The 19,235-nt window shown below is 37.2% G+C and overlaps 1 protein-coding gene across 1 annotated transcript in view; it reads left to right on the top strand.

The window, feature by feature from the left end:
• Positions 1-18,944, top strand: part of LOC111626391 — a 57,333-nt gene extending 38,389 nt beyond the window's left edge. The window contains 18 exon segments of the mRNA XM_023369749.1: positions 2-7,444; positions 7,514-7,696; positions 7,766-7,909; positions 7,982-12,151; positions 12,215-12,342; positions 12,418-12,679; positions 12,926-13,066; positions 15,139-15,214; positions 15,300-15,346; positions 15,417-15,658; positions 15,722-15,844; positions 16,763-16,867; positions 16,956-17,138; positions 17,211-17,464; positions 17,537-17,666; positions 18,104-18,196; positions 18,275-18,343; positions 18,414-18,944. Of these exon segments, the coding sequence (XP_023225517.1) occupies positions 2-7,444; positions 7,514-7,696; positions 7,766-7,909; positions 7,982-12,151; positions 12,215-12,342; positions 12,418-12,679; positions 12,926-13,066; positions 15,139-15,214; positions 15,300-15,346; positions 15,417-15,658; positions 15,722-15,844; positions 16,763-16,867; positions 16,956-17,138; positions 17,211-17,464; positions 17,537-17,666; positions 18,104-18,196; positions 18,275-18,343; positions 18,414-18,509 (13,889 nt within the window). The 3' untranslated portion in view covers positions 18,510-18,944.
• Positions 18,945-19,235: the final 291 nt, after the last annotated feature.

The raw sequence follows: 19,235 nt of genomic DNA, 5'->3' as shown, positions 1-19,235 counted from the left end.
AGTGCTTTGATATCAACCCCAATATTGGATCGACAACAATATGTTACTAATGTTAATAATCAACAAATGGAAATTAAAATTCATCAAAATTTTACAGAAGATTCCAACATCAATGAGACAGAATCGATAAAAGTGTCGTTAAATGAAAGTGTAACATTTAAAGATAACAAGATAAACTTTCCTGTTGAATTACAAGGTGCTGAAGCTATAGGTCCAGTATCAATAACGCGGTATCATCCTAAAATAGATTCGTCTGATAATCGTAAAATTTTACCGGATAGAAATTACCTCACTAGGCATACCACTTTAATAAGAAATATAAACAGCTATAGCCGTCCTCAACATAACCACATTTCAGATATCCACCGCACCACTTATACCTATCACACGACCAGGTTCAAAGATGGCACAGCTATAGTCAATACTCGAAAAGAAACAGTAACTAATGCATACGTGCAACATACTCAACCACAACGTTCATACAGCACTCACTCACACCCCTACAGATTTTCCAATGGTCGACATTGTCCCGGTTGTCAAGCTCAAGCAAATAATGCAGTACATCGCAATTCTGCTCATCGAAGACTTCCACATAATTACCCAAACACTTTTTTGACAAGCGTACCTGTAAAGAGATTGAAGCCTAATTACCGATCATTAACTGGTTCTTTACAGCATATTGCACATACCGCACCTCCGATACACAAACCTGAAGAGGCGCAGAGATACGAGCATACCATAATACCCACACGTTCCACTTACTACACAACTTATACGTATTTCACAACCATCCTGAAGCCCGGAGGAGGTACTGTCGTTAGCAGTAACATTAAAGTCGAGTCATCTGTAGGCAATAGAATATTACCTACTAGAGTAGATCACGTGCATCGCACCAGAATTCCAACACACGGACACAACGAAAGAGTTACCATTTATCCCTCTAGAAGAACACACGGACATCCTCGTTACGACACTGCACGCACAACGTATACATATTTCACTACACATTTCGTTAACGGTAGAACGAGCGTCGACACCAGATACGAAACTATAACGAACGTCATTACAGCTACAATAACAGAAGGAGATCGTCATATTCATCCCACAAGAATCATACGTCCAGGAAACATTCCGCACGATGTACACCGTACCACATATACTTACCATACGACAAGATTTAGAGACGGAACAGCGATAGTTAACACTCGAAGACAAACGGTGACAAACGCTCACCCCGATATAGCGCATCGACGCACTTACACTGGCTCGTACAGTACCAGAGGTGCGTATAGACCATCGTTTTCTTCTCCGAGATACAATCCAGGTTACAGAGATTCTTGCCCATCTTGTGACCAGACGAGACAAATTTATTCTCGTTACCGTGCAATTAATCACGATCATCACAGGCAAAGGATAATCGATCGCCATCGGAAGCCACACTACGAGGACAACATAGGAAGAACTGCTGTCGAATCAACACCTGTGACGCCACTGACATTTTATACCACTTACACAGATTTTACAACCACATTGCTGAATGGATCACCCGTCGTGAAGAGCACAGAAAGAACTTACACCGACATTATATCAAATATAGTTGTTCCCACATTAGCAACTATAGCTCCAACGGGCAGTAGTCGCTCTTACAGGCTTTCTGGAAATGCCAGGTATAAACGTGAAGTGGAACCGATCGAGTCAATTGCTGATACCCCTCAGAAAAACACAACGATTTTCGGAAATGAAAATATGATTAACAGTGCAAGTTTTCAGACTGTCAACCTAAGTCCATCAGTAGGATCTACAGAAGCAGAACCTGCGAGCCATCCTCTTGGATTACTTTCTAGTATAACAAATTCAGTAATATCTAATGGGATTACTACACTTTTTACTACAAAAATTTTTGGCACATTCTTGAATGGTCTCTATGCTCATTTTGCATCAACAACTTCGACAACAGTTCCCATTGAATCTGCAAAAAGCACCGAACCTACAACTACTGACAAATCTAGCAAAACTGGTTTGGTATCCAGTCATACCTCACGAGTAACTACAAATGGCAAAACTATAGTATACACTACAAACATATATGGGACATACATTGCTGGAGTATATGCACAGAGTGCCAGAACTACATCCAACTTATTAATGCCTACTTTATCATCCTCAACACGATTAAATTTTCCTGTTCTTTCTAATGAAATAAATCCGAAACGAAGTGATATTACAACAGTGCAAAGTTTAACAGTGAAAGAGTCAGTTACACCAATAGTAAGCGTGAAAAAAGAAGTGTCGAGCACGATGCCATCATCAGTTGTAAAGATATTAAAAACGTCACACCCCATGGGGATCTTGTCGACCTCTCTTCTGAGAAGTAAAGTTAGCCCGCAAGGAACCACAGTTTATTACTCAGAAATAGTTGGCACTCTGATTAATGGAATATATGCACACGTGGGGAGAACTGCATCTAAAGTAATACCAGTTACACCGACGCACAAAGTTGGCTTGATAGCTGCAGTAACAGAAACGGAAGTGAATGATAAAACAACAATTTTGCACATCACAGAAACTCGAGGGACGTATCTGAATGGAATCTACGCTCATGTTGTAGTTAGCAGTAATCATATCCCCACTCCTACTAAAAACATCCCTATGATGACTAAAATGCCATCATCTGTAATAGAAGCATCTTATTCCGAAAATAAGTTAACAGAAGGAAAACACGAGACACCAAGTTTAGTCGGTGTTAACGTTAAAAGTCACGTAGTTGTGGAAGATAGTTTACTTTCTGACAAAATTTCACATATAACAAATTCCGAATCGTCTCACGTCAGACATAAAAGAACACCAAGATTTCAACTCTCGAAAAGACCAAGTAGAGTATTTGGAAGAAGTTCTTCGCAGAGAGCGTCAAAAACAACAGGATATCGAAGTAACAAAAGCAGAGTCTCCCCTTCTAGAGTGAGATCTACGTACAGCCCTTCATCATCATCAACTAGAAAATTGAATTTTCCTTTAAGAAGGCCAACAAGAGCTGGAAGATCTAGTGTACCTAATCAAAAATTAAGAAATAAAAAGGATGATGATATCTACGAGGCGAGTGAGGCCGTAGTTCGTTCAGTAACACCGCAATTATTACCAAGTAGAAGACCAAGACCCTTATTGCGTAGTCGTCCAAGCTTACCCATCAAACCCACTCAACCAAAACCACCACCACCAGAAACAGTTCAAAGTACAGAAACTAAATCAAGTAAGAAAACATTCACCCGAACCAGAACTTATGATTACAGTTTGCCTTCTTCCAGTAAGACACAAGAACAACAAACTCAGAGTACCGTTAAAGTAGAAAATGTTTTATTAAAAGGAAAAAGGCCTCCTAGCTTAATTCAAAGAAGAGCCAAGCAGAATATTGATGAAGATTTAGATGATTTTGATTTGTCTCTGAGAACAAGCACCAAACGCCCTACACGTCCTAATAAGAGAAGATATGGTACATCACGTGGACGTCAGCCATTTTTGCAATCATCCTTCACTACAACTAACGAGATAGGGGATTCGATTTCCTTACCACTTCCACCTTTAGGACTGTCGAGAGGAGTTAGAAAAAGGCCAACATTTGATCCTAGAACCATAAAATCTTCATCTACGATCCAGACGATCCATACAAGAACATTAAGTAGTGAAATTTTTGATATTGATCCTACAAGTAAACTCCCAGTAACTATCATGTCGTTGGTGACTACAGTCAAACAATTACCAGTCATCGTAGGGTTTCGTACGTCCACAGCAACTATAACGACTACTGTTTATGAATCGAGTATTATACTACCACACGAATATACAACTGTGGTGAATGGGGACTCAACGAAATCAATTTTTTCAACCACTACTGGAATTCCAGAATTGGGCTCCAACGATAAGGATACAATATTTACAGAAGTATTAATTACAACAGCAACTGTTTACACCACAAAATTACAACCAATCAAAATCGGTTTCGGTACCCGTACTGACACCCTTATCGACGTACAGATTATAAATACATTAACTACAAGTTACAACACTATCGGAGGGCCATCTTTAGCACAGCAATATCCATTTTTTAACTTTCCTCAACAACAATTTAATCCCTTCATGCCATTTCCTCAACAGCAGGGATACGCATTGACAACATCGGAAAATTCTTTCGTAACTACAGAAACTATTCTTTCTACTAAAGTTTTACCAATATATCGTCAAGGTAAAACGATATACAGTACAATAACATCAACATCAACTTCTGAATCTATAGTAGTAAAAACTACAACAGTACCAGTACCACAAGTACCCCAGGTTCCTCACGGTGGTGCCTTCATAATTCCCCAACCTTATTTCATTATACCTCCAGTAACGACACAAATTACGGTTTCCGTTACTGGTGCAAACGGACAAGTTATATCAGCAGTTACTACAGTGACAATACCAATCTATCCTCAAATGCCTCATGCGGGTTTTCACGGAAGATTTCCTCGAAGTGTGAGAAGTACACCTAGTGAAAATTATCAAATGACTAAAACCACAGATCCTACAAGTGTTAATGACGAAACAGAATGGACTGACGAATCACAATTTGATAATCTTTTACGTTCTGGACTGCGAGAGGTGCATCAAGAATTTATTTCTCATCCTACAGAAAATTTAAATTCGGTTCAAACTGAAGAACCAGATACAAGATGGATATTTTCATCAAAATCATTAACTGAAGGTCATGAACCGAGCGCTGTTGTTGATTATTTTGATAGTGGTGACAATTTCGATGATAACTATGAAGTGGTTCGGTTTAGAGGAAGAAAACTGCAGCAATTCTCTGAAGAAGAAGCAGTGGAAGAAGAAGAAGATGATGATGAAGACATTTTTCAATCTTCAGAGACTTTACCAAGTTCTTCATCACTTTTTCTATCCGAAACAAAGAATATAACAGAGGAAACACCTTCTGAATATTTCTCGTCTCTTGTTCCTCTTGTTTCTCTTGACTCTACTTCTCCTTCAATCCTGACTTCTTTTCAAGTTTCCGAAGTGCTAAACAGCAGTTCTGCTCCAACTGATGTCACTAGATCGGGCAGTTTTCGCAAAATTGTGACTGTTAAACGTGGAAAACATCAAAGTAATTTTACTCGAAGAATCAAAATAACACGAGCGTTTTCTCCAACAGTAGGTCCAACTGAAAGTATACCAACAAGACGAAGAGGTGTCGTTCGTAGGCTAAGACCAGGTACTGGTTACCGTGGTCAAAGAAGGCCTATATACATAAGAAAACACAGGCCTACAAAACTGCCAGAAACTACCCCGTTAGAGGAGGAATTGACATCAGTAGATTACAATTACACAACGGAGCAGGATGATGATTTGACAACAGAACCAACCACTGAAATGATTTCAACCGAGGCACAACCAACTACCAAAAGTCCTGCGGTTAGAATAGTAAAGCTCAGAAGGCCTGCAGGTAAAAACTTTACGGGTAGGAGTAGAATAGTTGTTACCAGAAAATCGACAAGAAAGCCAGTTGAGGAAAGTGTTAGTTTGGTTACATTTGATGATGACGATGATAATGATGATGATGTGATCAGTGTTCCAGATAACGAAGAGAAAAACTCGACGGAGAATCGTTTGCAGCTTCCTATCACTTATTACACCACTTATACATATTTCACAACAGTACTTAATGGACCCATTACTTCATATTTGAGTCGCGAATCAGTCGTGTCAAATGTCGCTACACAGACTTTAGATGATATACTGGTCAGTGTTATCAAAACAAACGGAGGATTTTCTACTCAAACAAACTCATTCATCCCCCTTGGCTCAAAAACTCATGGAACAACTACAACAGTTGTAAATTTTGCGTCACGTTTACAAATCTTCAACCGTGAACTATCTGGAGAAAGTGAGAGTAAGCCCGAGACTGAAACTGAAAGCCTTCCATTACCTTCATCATCACAGGAGAATGAGCAGAGAACTATGGACATATATGAACTAGCCACATTGCCAAAGACTTTTTACACTTTGCTAACTCATTACTACACATTTTACGATGGTTTATCCGTCCGCCATTCGAAAAGAGAAGAAACAGTTTCTGATATAGCAACGGATCCAGCAACATTCTTGCAAAACACGTATACGAGTAGCATAGACGAGAATGGTTACCTTACAGCCCTACCCGAAACTAAATTGTTAAATTTAGGATCTACTGATATCCTTGGTACAATCACTCAAGTCAATTTGGGCTTGAAAACAATTGTGCACTTTGATCAACTTGCCAACGTCGCTGTTTCGGGAGATAGCGAAAACGTGCAACCGACTCAGACTCTAACGTCACAATACAGCCAGCTACCCTATGATAATAGATTGGATCCAACAGAGCCTTTCGCTGACGATCAGCAGTTAATTGCTGAAATTGTGCCATTAGAACCGTCGTACGTTTCTTCTGGACAGCCAGATCGAGCTTTCTTCGACATCACACCAGTCGTTCCTGGAGTTAGTAATGTTCCACCTAGACGTAAAAGTGTTCGAATTATCAGCTCTTTAGTTCAGAAACCCTTAGGTCGATTTAGAAGTAGAGCGTTTCCGTCAAGACCTGGTGTCCGGGTCCGAGTTCGTCCCGCGCTCTCTAGGAGACCCGAAAAAGTGGAAATTTCTTCAAATCTAGATGATCCTGAAGTTCAACCTTCATTCGTTCCTAATCAGCCAAACGTCTACTCTTCGGAACCATATTTACCTTTAGTTGAAAGCTCGTTTAACGATTTCTCTTCGATTTTTGGACTTCCTAGTCTAGCTGAGGACGTAGCATTTGTGGATGTTTCTTCTGATTCTGCTTCCCCAGATGCATATTCTAGCGATTTATTAGAAGATTCCCCAGATTATAATGAAGATCTTCCCGTTCAGCCAACGCCTGTTTTGGAGTTAAATAACGAAGATAAAACAAGTGAAACAGAAACAGATTCAATTCCCAGTTCTTCTGAAGAATCACCAAAGAGTGCAACAGGAAAACGCATCCGAATTATTTTAAGAAAAACACTGACTTCTTCTACAGAAGAAGATTCTTCCACTTTATCATCCGAACAGTTAAAGACCAAACCAAGATTTATTGTTGTCACTAAAACTGGTTTGCAGGGTGGAGTGCGCCCAAGCAATAATAGATTAGTAGTTACACGGCGAATTAGACCTGGCATAAGGACTAAAACTCTTATCAGACCAACCATCACGCAAGAAGATCACACGACAAAAGATTTAGCAACCAGCTCGATAATAATTTCACCAAGTGTGACAATTTCTCCACAAAAATCCAGCCGAACGGAGGCAGTTACCTACTTTACTACAACAACCTTCACGGTTCCAGTTACTGTGGGCGATCAAACATTTTTAAGGACCCTCGAGAAGACTAACTCAAGAGTAGTAACCGAAGTATTTGGTAAGTTGCTATTTTATTCTCATCAAGAATTTCTCACTAAACAGATAATAATTATTCGATTTGCCGTAGCACTAGATACATCTTCGAGCCTTCCTGTTTCGGATATTCCATCGAGAGCAGTACCAACTTATGAGATCCTCCTCAAGCCTTCTATTACTGTCACGGATACTCAATTAACTCAAAGTAGTATTATAGGAATTACCAGTCTACAGGGCGGTCCAGACGGTACAACGACTCACATCGTAACTTCAGGTAAGAAAATGCATTAGAAACAAATACGACTTTAAAACACAAAGCATTCATTTTTGGTTTATTTACCAGAGGACAACGGCCACATCGTGACTTCAATCTTCTATCCTGGTCTAGGAAGTTCGATTGCAGGAACGAAGGTCATTAGAACGAATCAGGAAGGTACAGGATTTACTTCCTTCTACGGAGTCATTCCGGAAAGTGTTCTCGTATCGGGTATGTAATAGATTTCAAACATTTTAACAAATAATTTTATGCATATTTTAAAATTTATATTTATTTTTTCAGCGTCTCCAAGTTTCAGCGCTGAAATTCCATCCTCCACTCATATTACTAATCCTCAACCAGTAGGAGGACAAGTTAGTATTGGAGGAAAACTAAATTTAGTTACTAGGGTCTCTAATGGAGTGACTTTGATCGTTGCTAGCGAAAGAGATGGCATTACAACGAACACGCTCCTTCCGGATCCTACTCCTACGCTTACTTTCCAACCAACGTTATTAACGGATGCAGTTTTAATGAAAGATATTCCTAAAGAGACTGTTACTTACAGTACAAAAACTTTCCTCACAACCTATACCTTTTTTACAACATTCTTCTCGGATAACGAGCCTATCGTTACTAGTTCTGAACAGGTTATCACTAATCTTTTTACAGCCCCTGTTACAGTTACGCTACCCCTTTCTAGTAGTATCTCGATATTACCTCGACCCGATATAAATGCTCAAGCTGCTGAAATGGTTACTTTATTCGAAACAAAAGAGAGAGTCGTTCCGAGTACACGTTACAGCACGTCTACATTTTACGCTACTTTATTCACTGGACAAGGTTCATTTGTGACTCCAGTCGAAGAAGTGCATTCTGACGTGGTTCCAGTTACTGAAACATATACCGTAACACGAACAATTGCAAAACCTTTACAGCCTTCCATATCTCGCCTTACTTCCATAGAAGATAGGATAAGCGCCGCTGCCATTTCACCGGTGACGACAACGACAACACTGTTTACCACTTTTACAAAGTTCCTCACTCAGTTAATAGGAACGAATGCAATTGTCAAGAGCACAGAAGAAATTACATCAAGTGTTTTAACGCTCACTTTTCCTCAAGCTATTTCACCAACTTCTGCAATCTCAACAATACCTTTACAGACTTCTATTACTCGCCTTACTTCCTCAGAAGAGAGGATAAGCTCAGCTCCTAATTCCCCGGTGACTACAACAACCACACTCTTTACCACTTTTACAAAGTTCCTCACTCAATTAATAGGAACGAATGCAATTGTCAAGACAACAGAAGAAATTACATCAAGTGTTTTAACGCTCACTTTTCCTCAAGCCGTTTCTCCAACTTCTGCAATTTCAACTATACGAGAAACACAGCTTCCAATTCCGGTACCAGTTTTCACTACCAGAACAAAATTCTTGACTACTACGAATTACATAACATTTTTCGTAAATGATCAAACAACATTGTCTCCTATTGAAGACGTAGTACCCGTTGTAATTACCGAAAGAATAGATCAAGCGGGCAGCAAAACGATAGACACGAAATTCGCAGTAAAAACAGAAAAGACTACCCCTCCTCAAACTCCCACTGTTGCATTAATTCCTTCCGTCAAGACATTTTACACAACGTACACCTTTTTTACAACACTACTTCGAGACAACATCCCCACTATCATCACTCAGGAAACTGTTTCTACATCTTTCGCTACTCAATTTGTACCTAAATCTTCGACTTCTGAAATCTCAAAACACTCTTCATCACCGGATCTATCTACTTTGACATTTTTTACAACGCTTTTCAATGGAAACGAAAAGACAGTGATCTCGAGCGTAACTGTCTTGTCTGACTTGAAACCATCCACAGAAACAACTCCAACTAAAGATATTCTTACTCTTATCACTACGTACACCTTCTCGACAACTCTCTTACAAGGTACGGACACAGTGTTGAAATCTAGCGAAAGTGTCTTGATTCAAGTTAAAACTCATTCTCAAGAAAATATTGTGCCAACTATCAGCGAAACCAAATCTATTTCCCCAACTTCTGTAATCTCAACGATAGTTATACCAACTATAATTGAGAGTAGTAGCAGTTTCGAAAGCGATACTTTATCAAGCAGTTTCTTCGTTAAAGAGGAACCTAGCCTGCAAAATATCCAAAATAAAGCAACTCCAGAAATCATAGAAATTAAAACAATAACATCAACTGAAAATAGTATTTCAGTAGCAACAGAAACTAATCCTTTATTAGCAGGAACTTCTACTACAGTCAATGGTTCGACTATAGTTTTCTTCTCTGAAATTCATTCTGAATCCCCACCAACTCTTACCATCTCTTCTGATGACGTTGTTCTCACAGATGCATCGAGTACAGTAACAGATTCTGGAGAAATAGCGAGTACTTCTGATATTGCTGTAGAATCGTCAAGTGTTGTAACAGATGAGTCAAGTGTTGTAACAGATGAGTCAACAATGATTATTGAAATCTCAAGTAGCTTACTATCTCCATCGCCACTTTTCGATGAAACACAAAATATAACGGAACCGTTGACTTCGACAGTTGTATTATCCGAAGAGACAGAATTCGTTGGTGCTGATAATGTTACTACCACGGTCCAATCCAATGGTACGTTGGTATTGATAACAGGAACAGATGGTGCAGTAACACGTTTGACAGAGCTTCCTCTTCCGATATCTCCTTCGAGTATCGAAACACTAACAATCACAGAAACTGCTACTAGACCGGGTCCTGTTTTTGAATTAACTGATTTAATATCAGGTAATTCTAACATTGCAGCTAACATCGGAGAAGCCATTAAAGGAATACTAAATAAATTTGCAAAGAATAATACAGTTGCACCTCAAGGTAGTGCTATTCCATTAGAAAACAGAGAAAAGCCACCATTACCTCCGAGTGATGGCATAACAGTGAGCAATGCTGAAGAACCCACTTATATTCCAATAGGAGCATTGGGTCGAAGTACAGAAGAAAAACACCTTGTTCCAATTCTTCGACCGTCGGTCGTGGCCGGAAGTGGTCCTATTGGTAGGATACCAGGAAATGATGTTACTATTATTGAAAATACGCATACCCCAGTAACTCTATTCACAGGTCTAATCATTCCCGGCTCGGAATATAAGGATCCCATTCCAATACAACCGAAACCTGAAGAAAGTCTTGAAGTTCCTAAGATTATTACAGACGAAACAATATTTATTCTACCTACGAAAACTGAAATTATAAGTCCAGCAACGAACAGAGATGACGTAGCACCCGTAGATTCGGAAACAACAGTAATTACAGGAGAAGAAACCACGTTTATTGAACCCATCATTCACGGAACATACCAGAACTCTAACTTACAACCGTCTTCAAAGGAATCTTCCACTGTTAGCGTTAAAACAATCTTCTTCGATACTAAACCGTCGATATCTGTCATAAATTCTATTCCAACTTTCATCACACCAATTTTACCCATATCCATACATTCTCCAGATATCACAACCACTGAGGGATCTTCCATAAAAACTGCAAAATCGGAAGAAATCACTACGATCATCATTGAAGATTCAGCAACATCGAAAGAGCCAAGTGTCACTAAAGCTTCAGAAGAAAGTAAAGCTACTGCACCTATTTCTACTATAACTGATACTTCTACCACAATTTTCTTTGAAATCCCACAACCGAAAAAAGAATCCGAGATCACTCGTTACGTCACCAGTGTGGAGTCTACAAATCGTGTCGTCACGTTGACTACCACCACGATTTATTACACAAGAGAGAGTCCGTTAACTATATCTTCTATTTTGACGACAACGGTACCTCCCAGGACTTTTGTATCCACTATTATAGGTACTAAAACCATCTTAGGAACCTTGACAGAGTCGACAGAGTCGACAGTTTCAGTCAGTAAGAGCAGTAACATTGTCACCACCTCGGCATCAGATATTACGATCAAAGCAACGACTCAAGCACCTACACCAACTATAAAAACTTTTGTAGCACCGACTAGACAAGTCACTCCAGCGGTTGCAACAACAGTAAACAGGATCCGACCTATATTATTAGGAAACAGAACTTCATCCCGTCCAAAATATCCATTTACCTTCCCAACTACCACTAGGCCTACGGGAACCACCAAAAGATTTAAGTTGCAATTCAAGCCACCAGCTAGACCTACAGAAGTTACATCTCCCAGACCAAGTGGACCAAAAGCCATACTGAAGTTCCCAACACCTAAAACCACCACACCACCACCTCCTACTAGAGCAACACCACCTACAACACGCAAACCTTTTAAAAAGAAGCCGGGACAGAAAGTAAAACACGATGAATGTTATCCAGAATGTAGACCAGAAATTAAGGAAATGTGCAAGAAGGTCAGAGGTGAATGGAAGTGTGTCTGCAGGCCAGGATTTGCTAAGAAGAAAGGAAGTAGAATATGTGAAGGTAAGTATCATAAATTTAAAATGAACTTAAATTTTATATTTTAAACACACTTATTCATTTCAGAGAGTCAACAGTTCATGTTACTATTGCGCGTTGTTAAAGTCAACAATGAAACTGCAAATTACAAAAAGGAATTCAACAACACCCTTTCTAAGGAGTACAAACAGTTTGTGGGAATCGCCAAAAAAGCGGTGAGTATTTAACATTATAAAAAGTATATTATTAATCAGTACAGTATACTGATGTACAATACATCTTTGTGGCAGCTGGACGATGCTTACAACGTTACTGACATTAGTACCAATTTCATCGGCGCTGATGTCATCTCTATCAAAGATGGCTCCAAGCCCGAAGGAAGATCCGTACCAGAAGATGGACTGTTGGTCAATTATACAATTCAAATGACTCGAAATTCCCCTGCAGATGAAAAATTACTGAGACAACAACTGGAACATTCTCTTCGTTTGACCAACTTTAGTATAGGTGGAAGCGAGCTCTACTCCAGCGCCATCATCGAAAATATAAGAGGTATGCCTTAAAATTCCGATCATGCGTTAAGAAAATCGATAGTGTCACACGATTTCTCTTTTTATGACACACAAGTTAAGCCCTATTTACTTAATTTCATCACTTATGTGTGACCTATAAAGTTGCAAGTAATTACCTTCTTATTAATAAACTTGCGAAATATAAGGCAAGAAAAGTGACATCAAGTGTAAATATGCATTTAGAAACTATCTACAAACTTCTTTTTAAAATTATTCTGTATTGCAGATCTGGACGAATGTTCCGATTCGGAGTACAACGACTGTTCTGGTAGCGCCATTTGCATAAATAAAAGAGGATCTTATGAATGCAAATGCAAAGAAGGTTACGAAGATCAGGATCTGAAGTTTCCTGGTAGAATATGTTCAGGTAATTATAAATACGTTGCGTTGGAATTTTTCGGAATCCACAGTGAACATGCAGGAAAATATCCATTGATATAATTAAGAAATAGAACTAAAAATTGGGTTAAGGTGTTAATAGTGTTATGTCCTATTTTAAATATATATCAAATCATGTGGAAATTTACGGTTTTTGATACGTAATACACAATGATGATGAGATGATGATGATGATGATATTCGAACATAGATGATAATTGAATATAAAATAATGACATTTTCTTGTGTCATGATTCTGTATGAGTACAGTGACCATATTTTTTGGGGGAAAATAAAGGACATATCGATGAAAATCAAAAAATACCTTATAAAATTCATAAGTTTATAACATTTATTACGAAAATAGTAGCATACAACAATGCATACATTAAAATTTTAAACAATCTGAATTATTACACATACACACATTGTAAAAATTTAAACAACATTAATTTTGATACTTTTCAGTAGAATTAATTTTTTTATATAGCGCCGTTTTACGCTTTAAAGTCATAAAATTCCATACAGTTCATTTGAAAGTTGTATTTGATGGAAATACATGCTTCTAATGTGCTTACTTTTAAGTCAGTTTTTTTATTCGTCCACATATTATTCACCAATGAAAATATTCGTTCGATGGGGGCATTAGATCCAGGGAGACAAAGAAAATTCTACGATTTTAGTTTTTACAAATGTTTTTGAAAACAATTTCTTTTGCTGTAAAATGTTCAAAAATCTCAATCCACCTTTGATGGCAGGGCTGGTTATTCTGTCGCCATTCGTCGATCTTTTCGTTTGTGACATATTTTTTTACACATGAAACTTCATCAAATAATTCACCATCGAGTATATTTTACGGACCAATGATTCGAAATAAAGATATAGCTTTCCTCAACTTTCGCCCACAAAGGGACTTCGCATAATGTGACCCATTCAAACATCTTTATTTCAATAAAAAACATGCCCCAATTATTTAGATAATCTATGCACATTTGATAAAATGTGTACACAGCATCATTGCATTTTTTGGCTTGTATATTTTTTGATTTTTCTAATGCTAAAACCACTTTTCTAATAACAATAGGAAGAAACCCCTCATTTTTTCTTTCAAGTAACTTTAGCTTTAATTAACAAGTGTATCGTGCACCAACTAGAGAGTTAAAAAACTATCACAAAAATCCCCATAAGAGTGTCCACCACCCCTTGGTACTGTCAGTGGGCCGTTTGGTTGGCGACACACTGCACTACTGCGCTCTATGTAACAATGCAACACTGGTCGTGATGGCGTATACAAAACTAACTTGTTCAATATACTATTAAAAAAATTTTTTTAAACTTTGTGTCAACTTTACAAAATAAAGGACAAAATGCCTATTTTAGAAAATAAATAAAGTTAAAGGACAGAGCAGTGAAATAAAGGACTGTCCTCTTAAATAAAGGACGTATGGTCACTGTATGTATGAGTCATACAAGATGAGTTTTAGTAAATTATATTTCATTTCTATAATATTTAATCTTAAAAGTTGATTCATTTGCATATAAAGAAGAATCAGGCTCTAAAAGATGATAAAATAATCTTCATTCATCCATCGAATATCTAATATGAGATGAATTTACCATTGTTTATTATTCCTTTTGGGCTATTTGCGGCTTGTGAAGGGCACTAAGAGGATATCACAATGAGTGGACTTGGTAGTCAGGGACGTGTCCCCTCATTGTGAGGTCCAGATTCGATTCCGTATCACCAAAGCGATCGGCTGACCATAACTTTTTCGGTCATCTCTTTGATGAGACGCGAGTTCGTGCCTCACGAACGTGCCTCACATTTCTTCATGTGTCTAGCAACTAAATTAGTACCTAAATGAGGATGCCTCCCGGGAGGCATACTTCGCCTTGTTAGACTGACAAATTGTTGCGTTGCCTTACTCCATCTATAAAAAAAAATCAATCAACTAGGCCTAAATCTAGTAAAAAAGAATAAAAGATGATAATTATATTAAAATTTATAACTCATTATCAGAAATAAAATTATTAATTTAAATATTTCTAAACGTTCTTCAGGTGAAATTAAGAATTGTGATTATTGCGGTGGTCGTGGAGATTGTATCATGACAGATGACGATGAGAAGATTTGCAGGTAAGATTAAATTTCAAGATGAGGTAGAAAGTTCAAAATTAAAATTAAATTTCAAATGTATTCATTAATCAAACACTAATTTCAGGTGCCACAGAATGTATTTAGGTAAACAATGCGAGATTAATGGACTCGGTAAGTGAAAAAAAATTGTTTAACTATAATTATTTCCGATATGTATTAAAATTAACTTTTGTATCCATAGTTATTGCTATTGCTCTACCTATCGGTTTGGCATTCTTGATTCTTCTGGCATTCGGTCTTCTTTGCTGCTGCCGTCGAATCAGGAGACAGAAGAAACAGAAAGCCAAATCTGGCAATATGTTCCGTGGTATTGTGAGTCCACTAGCTGGAACTCTAGATAAAAAGGCCATGATAATGGATACGTCTAGCGAAAGCAGTGGAGAGCATCTACCTAGAGTGGGGCAAGGTTTCGACGGCTTTGCTGTAAGTATTAAATTGTTTCCTCATCGATTTTCAAGCGCACATCTAATTTCTTAATCCAAACAGAATGAAAACGGCAAAAGGAGTAGCAAAAAGAGCGATTTAAGCATGGATCGTAGCTTTTCGACTGGCTTTAGTGTTCCTTCTGTGATGATACCAAGAGCACGTCATCATCGAAGTCATAAACAGGTAATCCAAGACTCATTCCATGACTACGATTGGTAGATTTCTGGACGGAAACTGTTTCTCACTAACCAATCGGAAAAACGGTACTTCCTGTGAATTTTTCCTACCGCACATCTGTGATTACTAAAGATTTTACATTATTATTTTTTTATATATATATATTTAATACAAATCTTATTTAATAAACAAAAAACTAAAATATTGTTTAAAACTGAAACTGTACTTCTGATGTACTTTTATACACTAAACTTGTAATAAAGATGATCTCGTCTTTTTATCTGAGTCTTTCTCTTTCAATGTTTCTTAACTTGTCTTAAAGATATCGTTGTAAAAACAGAACTTAAATGAAACTAAAACAGAAATTAAACTCGAGAAAATTTTCGTGAGAAATTACTGTATTGGCGGGTTTCTCTTGACTTAAATTATCTTCTATATACACAGTTTCCAATCTCAACACTTTTAACATCACCAATGTTTTTCCTTTAACATTTATCTTGCCAGTTAGGAAAATTAAGTGCATCTTACTCTTCCTGAATTTTTGTAAGATGATTTCCGAAACGGTGTCGGTAGACTATGGCATTTGGAAATCCTATATGACACATTACAATTTTAGGGAAGTTAAACAATTATTACGAAGTATTATATTATAAAGTTCAATTATACATTCCTTACTTAAACATTTCTTTGTAAAAATCTTTACATTCTACCCTTGTGAATACATTAATCACGTTGTACACTCTGGATGAACTCTATACTGTACTGCATGAATTGGTTGGTTTTCTACTGTGAAAAAGTTATGGGCTGTTTCTGCCTTTTTATATGCACAAACAACAACTTTTCCGCCCTTCTGGTACGTTAAACATTAAGATCCGATTTAACAGTCAGGTTTACTCTTTAAATCGAAGGTTATCTTCTCGACAGACTGGTCCTGCAAGTGATAGCGGCTTGCAATCTAAGAAACCACCTGTTCTGGATAATAACATGGCAGAAAGCCGATTGCTGAATATTCTAGAAGGTTCAGCACATGTAAGTACTTATAACTTATCTGTTTTTTTTAATCATTGAACGATACTAATTAAATAAATACCAACCAATTGCAACTTTACAATTCAAGCAGGCAAGAGAGTTACGAAATATGAAAGAAAAAAGCAGTTTTGCATCTCTGCCTAATCGTGGTAGGATGAAGAAGAGAAGAGAAAGTGACTCCAGCGATAACGTGAGTGTGAGGTTGCACAGATTACCAGGAATTGCAGATTTGAGCCAGAAATCTGAAATGAGACACAGGCATAAACATGACGTTAGTAAATGTTCATATATTAGAATTATAAGAAATAAATTTAAGCTATAAAAAATTTTTGAAATTTTACAGGGTTACATGGATAGATCACGACCTAACAGCCGGCAGACTGAAGCAAGAAGTTCGGTTTTGGGGATGAATGGCACAGATGATTACAGTTCGCAACTTAGCGAACGTGTTAGAAAATTTTCTCACGAATTCGACAGTAGAACTCGAATATCTCCGATGTCGGATGATCAATCTATAGATCGATCCGGATTTAAGCACTTGCAATCCGAAAGAAGCGTCAGTAGGTCAATATTGGAGGGTGCAGAAGCTCGAAATAGGTATGATTTTAAATTTAGAAGTGTTATAATTATGCTAAATTAAATTGTATATATAATATTGACTTTGTGCAGAAGTTCGTCAGAAGCAGGAAGATCCTACGACGAAACAACAGTTCAACCATCTGTTAAACGATACAGCGTGGCATCAGATTATCATCATTCAAGCTCTAAAGGAAAATCGTCAAGAATCTTACCTACAGATGTAAGTATATTGTTGAAGAACACTATTGGTATGGAAGCATGAATAATTTAGTCAGTAAAGCAAGAGAGTTTTTAAAACTCTTTCTGCCTTGCAGGCACTAAGAGGACCTTTTTTAGCAAGTCCATTATGGGTTCTACCAAGCCCAAAATGGGGCGAATGGGTAATGAGGGACTAAGTTCGACATATCCGGATAGCCCATTCCTGAAAACTTCCTCGGTTTTTATATAACTACTCGACGGCTGTCTAAAATATGTCTGGTACACTGAAATGCTGCACTGAAATGCTATTGTTTTATAAACCCTGTCCCTAGCCACACAGCCCGACCACACTCTCCCACCACACAGCCATTATATGTCTGACGAACCCCTGATGGACATAGAAAAAAGTCCTCTTGGTGCCTCAATGCATAAATTAGTCACTGATTAAAGTTCTTATAGGATTTCGGAACCGATAGAGACGAAGCTGTTACTGATGTAAGCTTCTCCACTACAGCAATAACCAATGCAAGAAAATCTGAAAGAACCGACCTTGTAAGTATATCAGTAACTCAATTATAGCTATAACATTGTATTATTAAATCAATATTATCATCTCTGAACGTTTTTCAGGACAGCGAAAGAATATCAGATAGTAGTTTCTTCTCCTTTGTTTTACCCAAAGTACATTATGGAGGAAAGGTAAAGAATTTACAAACAGTAAATATGAACTTCTTAACTACTTATTAATTCAATTTTGACATATTTTTAGAAATCAAAAAACGCTCCAAATCGTCAGAACAGAGAACAAGGGCGAAATTATTACTGTTACGATCAACACGTGTCTCTAGAAGATGAACGATCTTAACGAGAACATAAAAATTGAAGTGCCATTATTATTAATAATGAGACTATAGAGAAAAACGCCATCAATGTATGGCTACAGGTCCGTGTACCTGTACAACATATAAGCCTATATATCAACTAATATTGTAAACATTGATCGCGTGTTCAAGTATTTAGGCTTCTATACTTAATAAAAGCATAATTTAACGCCATTTTTTGAGCGAAATGAGATGTAAACGATTATAGAATGATGAGTTGTATCTTCCCATATGAAGAGATATAGTAATATTAGTAGTAATATCAATAATAATAATCAAAAAAAAAGTTCTTTAATACTGTACTTGCTAGTCATTTTTATGTTTGTTTTGGCTAATTCGATTTTAATTTTGTTTCCGTGTAAATAATAGGTTCTTCCATATTCGACTTTCAAAATTATTAACAAAAACATAAAAAAATTGTGAACGTTTTCATTGATTATGCGATATAAATATATGTTATGTTAATAAAAACATGTATTTTTTTATTATTACGAAATTAAAATATTAATTGAAAAAAAATTAGTTTTTTTTCCGAAAAAGAAATAAAAAATTATTCGCCGGCAACACTGAAATAAATCAAATTTGATCGGTTTTATTCATTTTGAAAATTTGAAATGTATCCAATCAGGAATGTTTTTAAATTTAAATAAGCCAATCAGATTCATACAATTTTGAATTTTATTTAAATTTATTCAAACTTGGCTAATGTT

The sequence above is a fragment of the Centruroides sculpturatus genome, unplaced genomic scaffold (assembly GCF_000671375.1).
Source record: "Centruroides sculpturatus isolate CEXI.00-Female unplaced genomic scaffold, Cexi_2.0 scaffold111, whole genome shotgun sequence".
Taxonomy (NCBI): Eukaryota; Metazoa; Arthropoda; class Arachnida; order Scorpiones; family Buthidae; genus Centruroides; species Centruroides sculpturatus.
The sequence above is the reverse complement of the archived record's forward strand: the minus strand, read 5'-3'. Positions and strand labels throughout refer to the sequence as shown.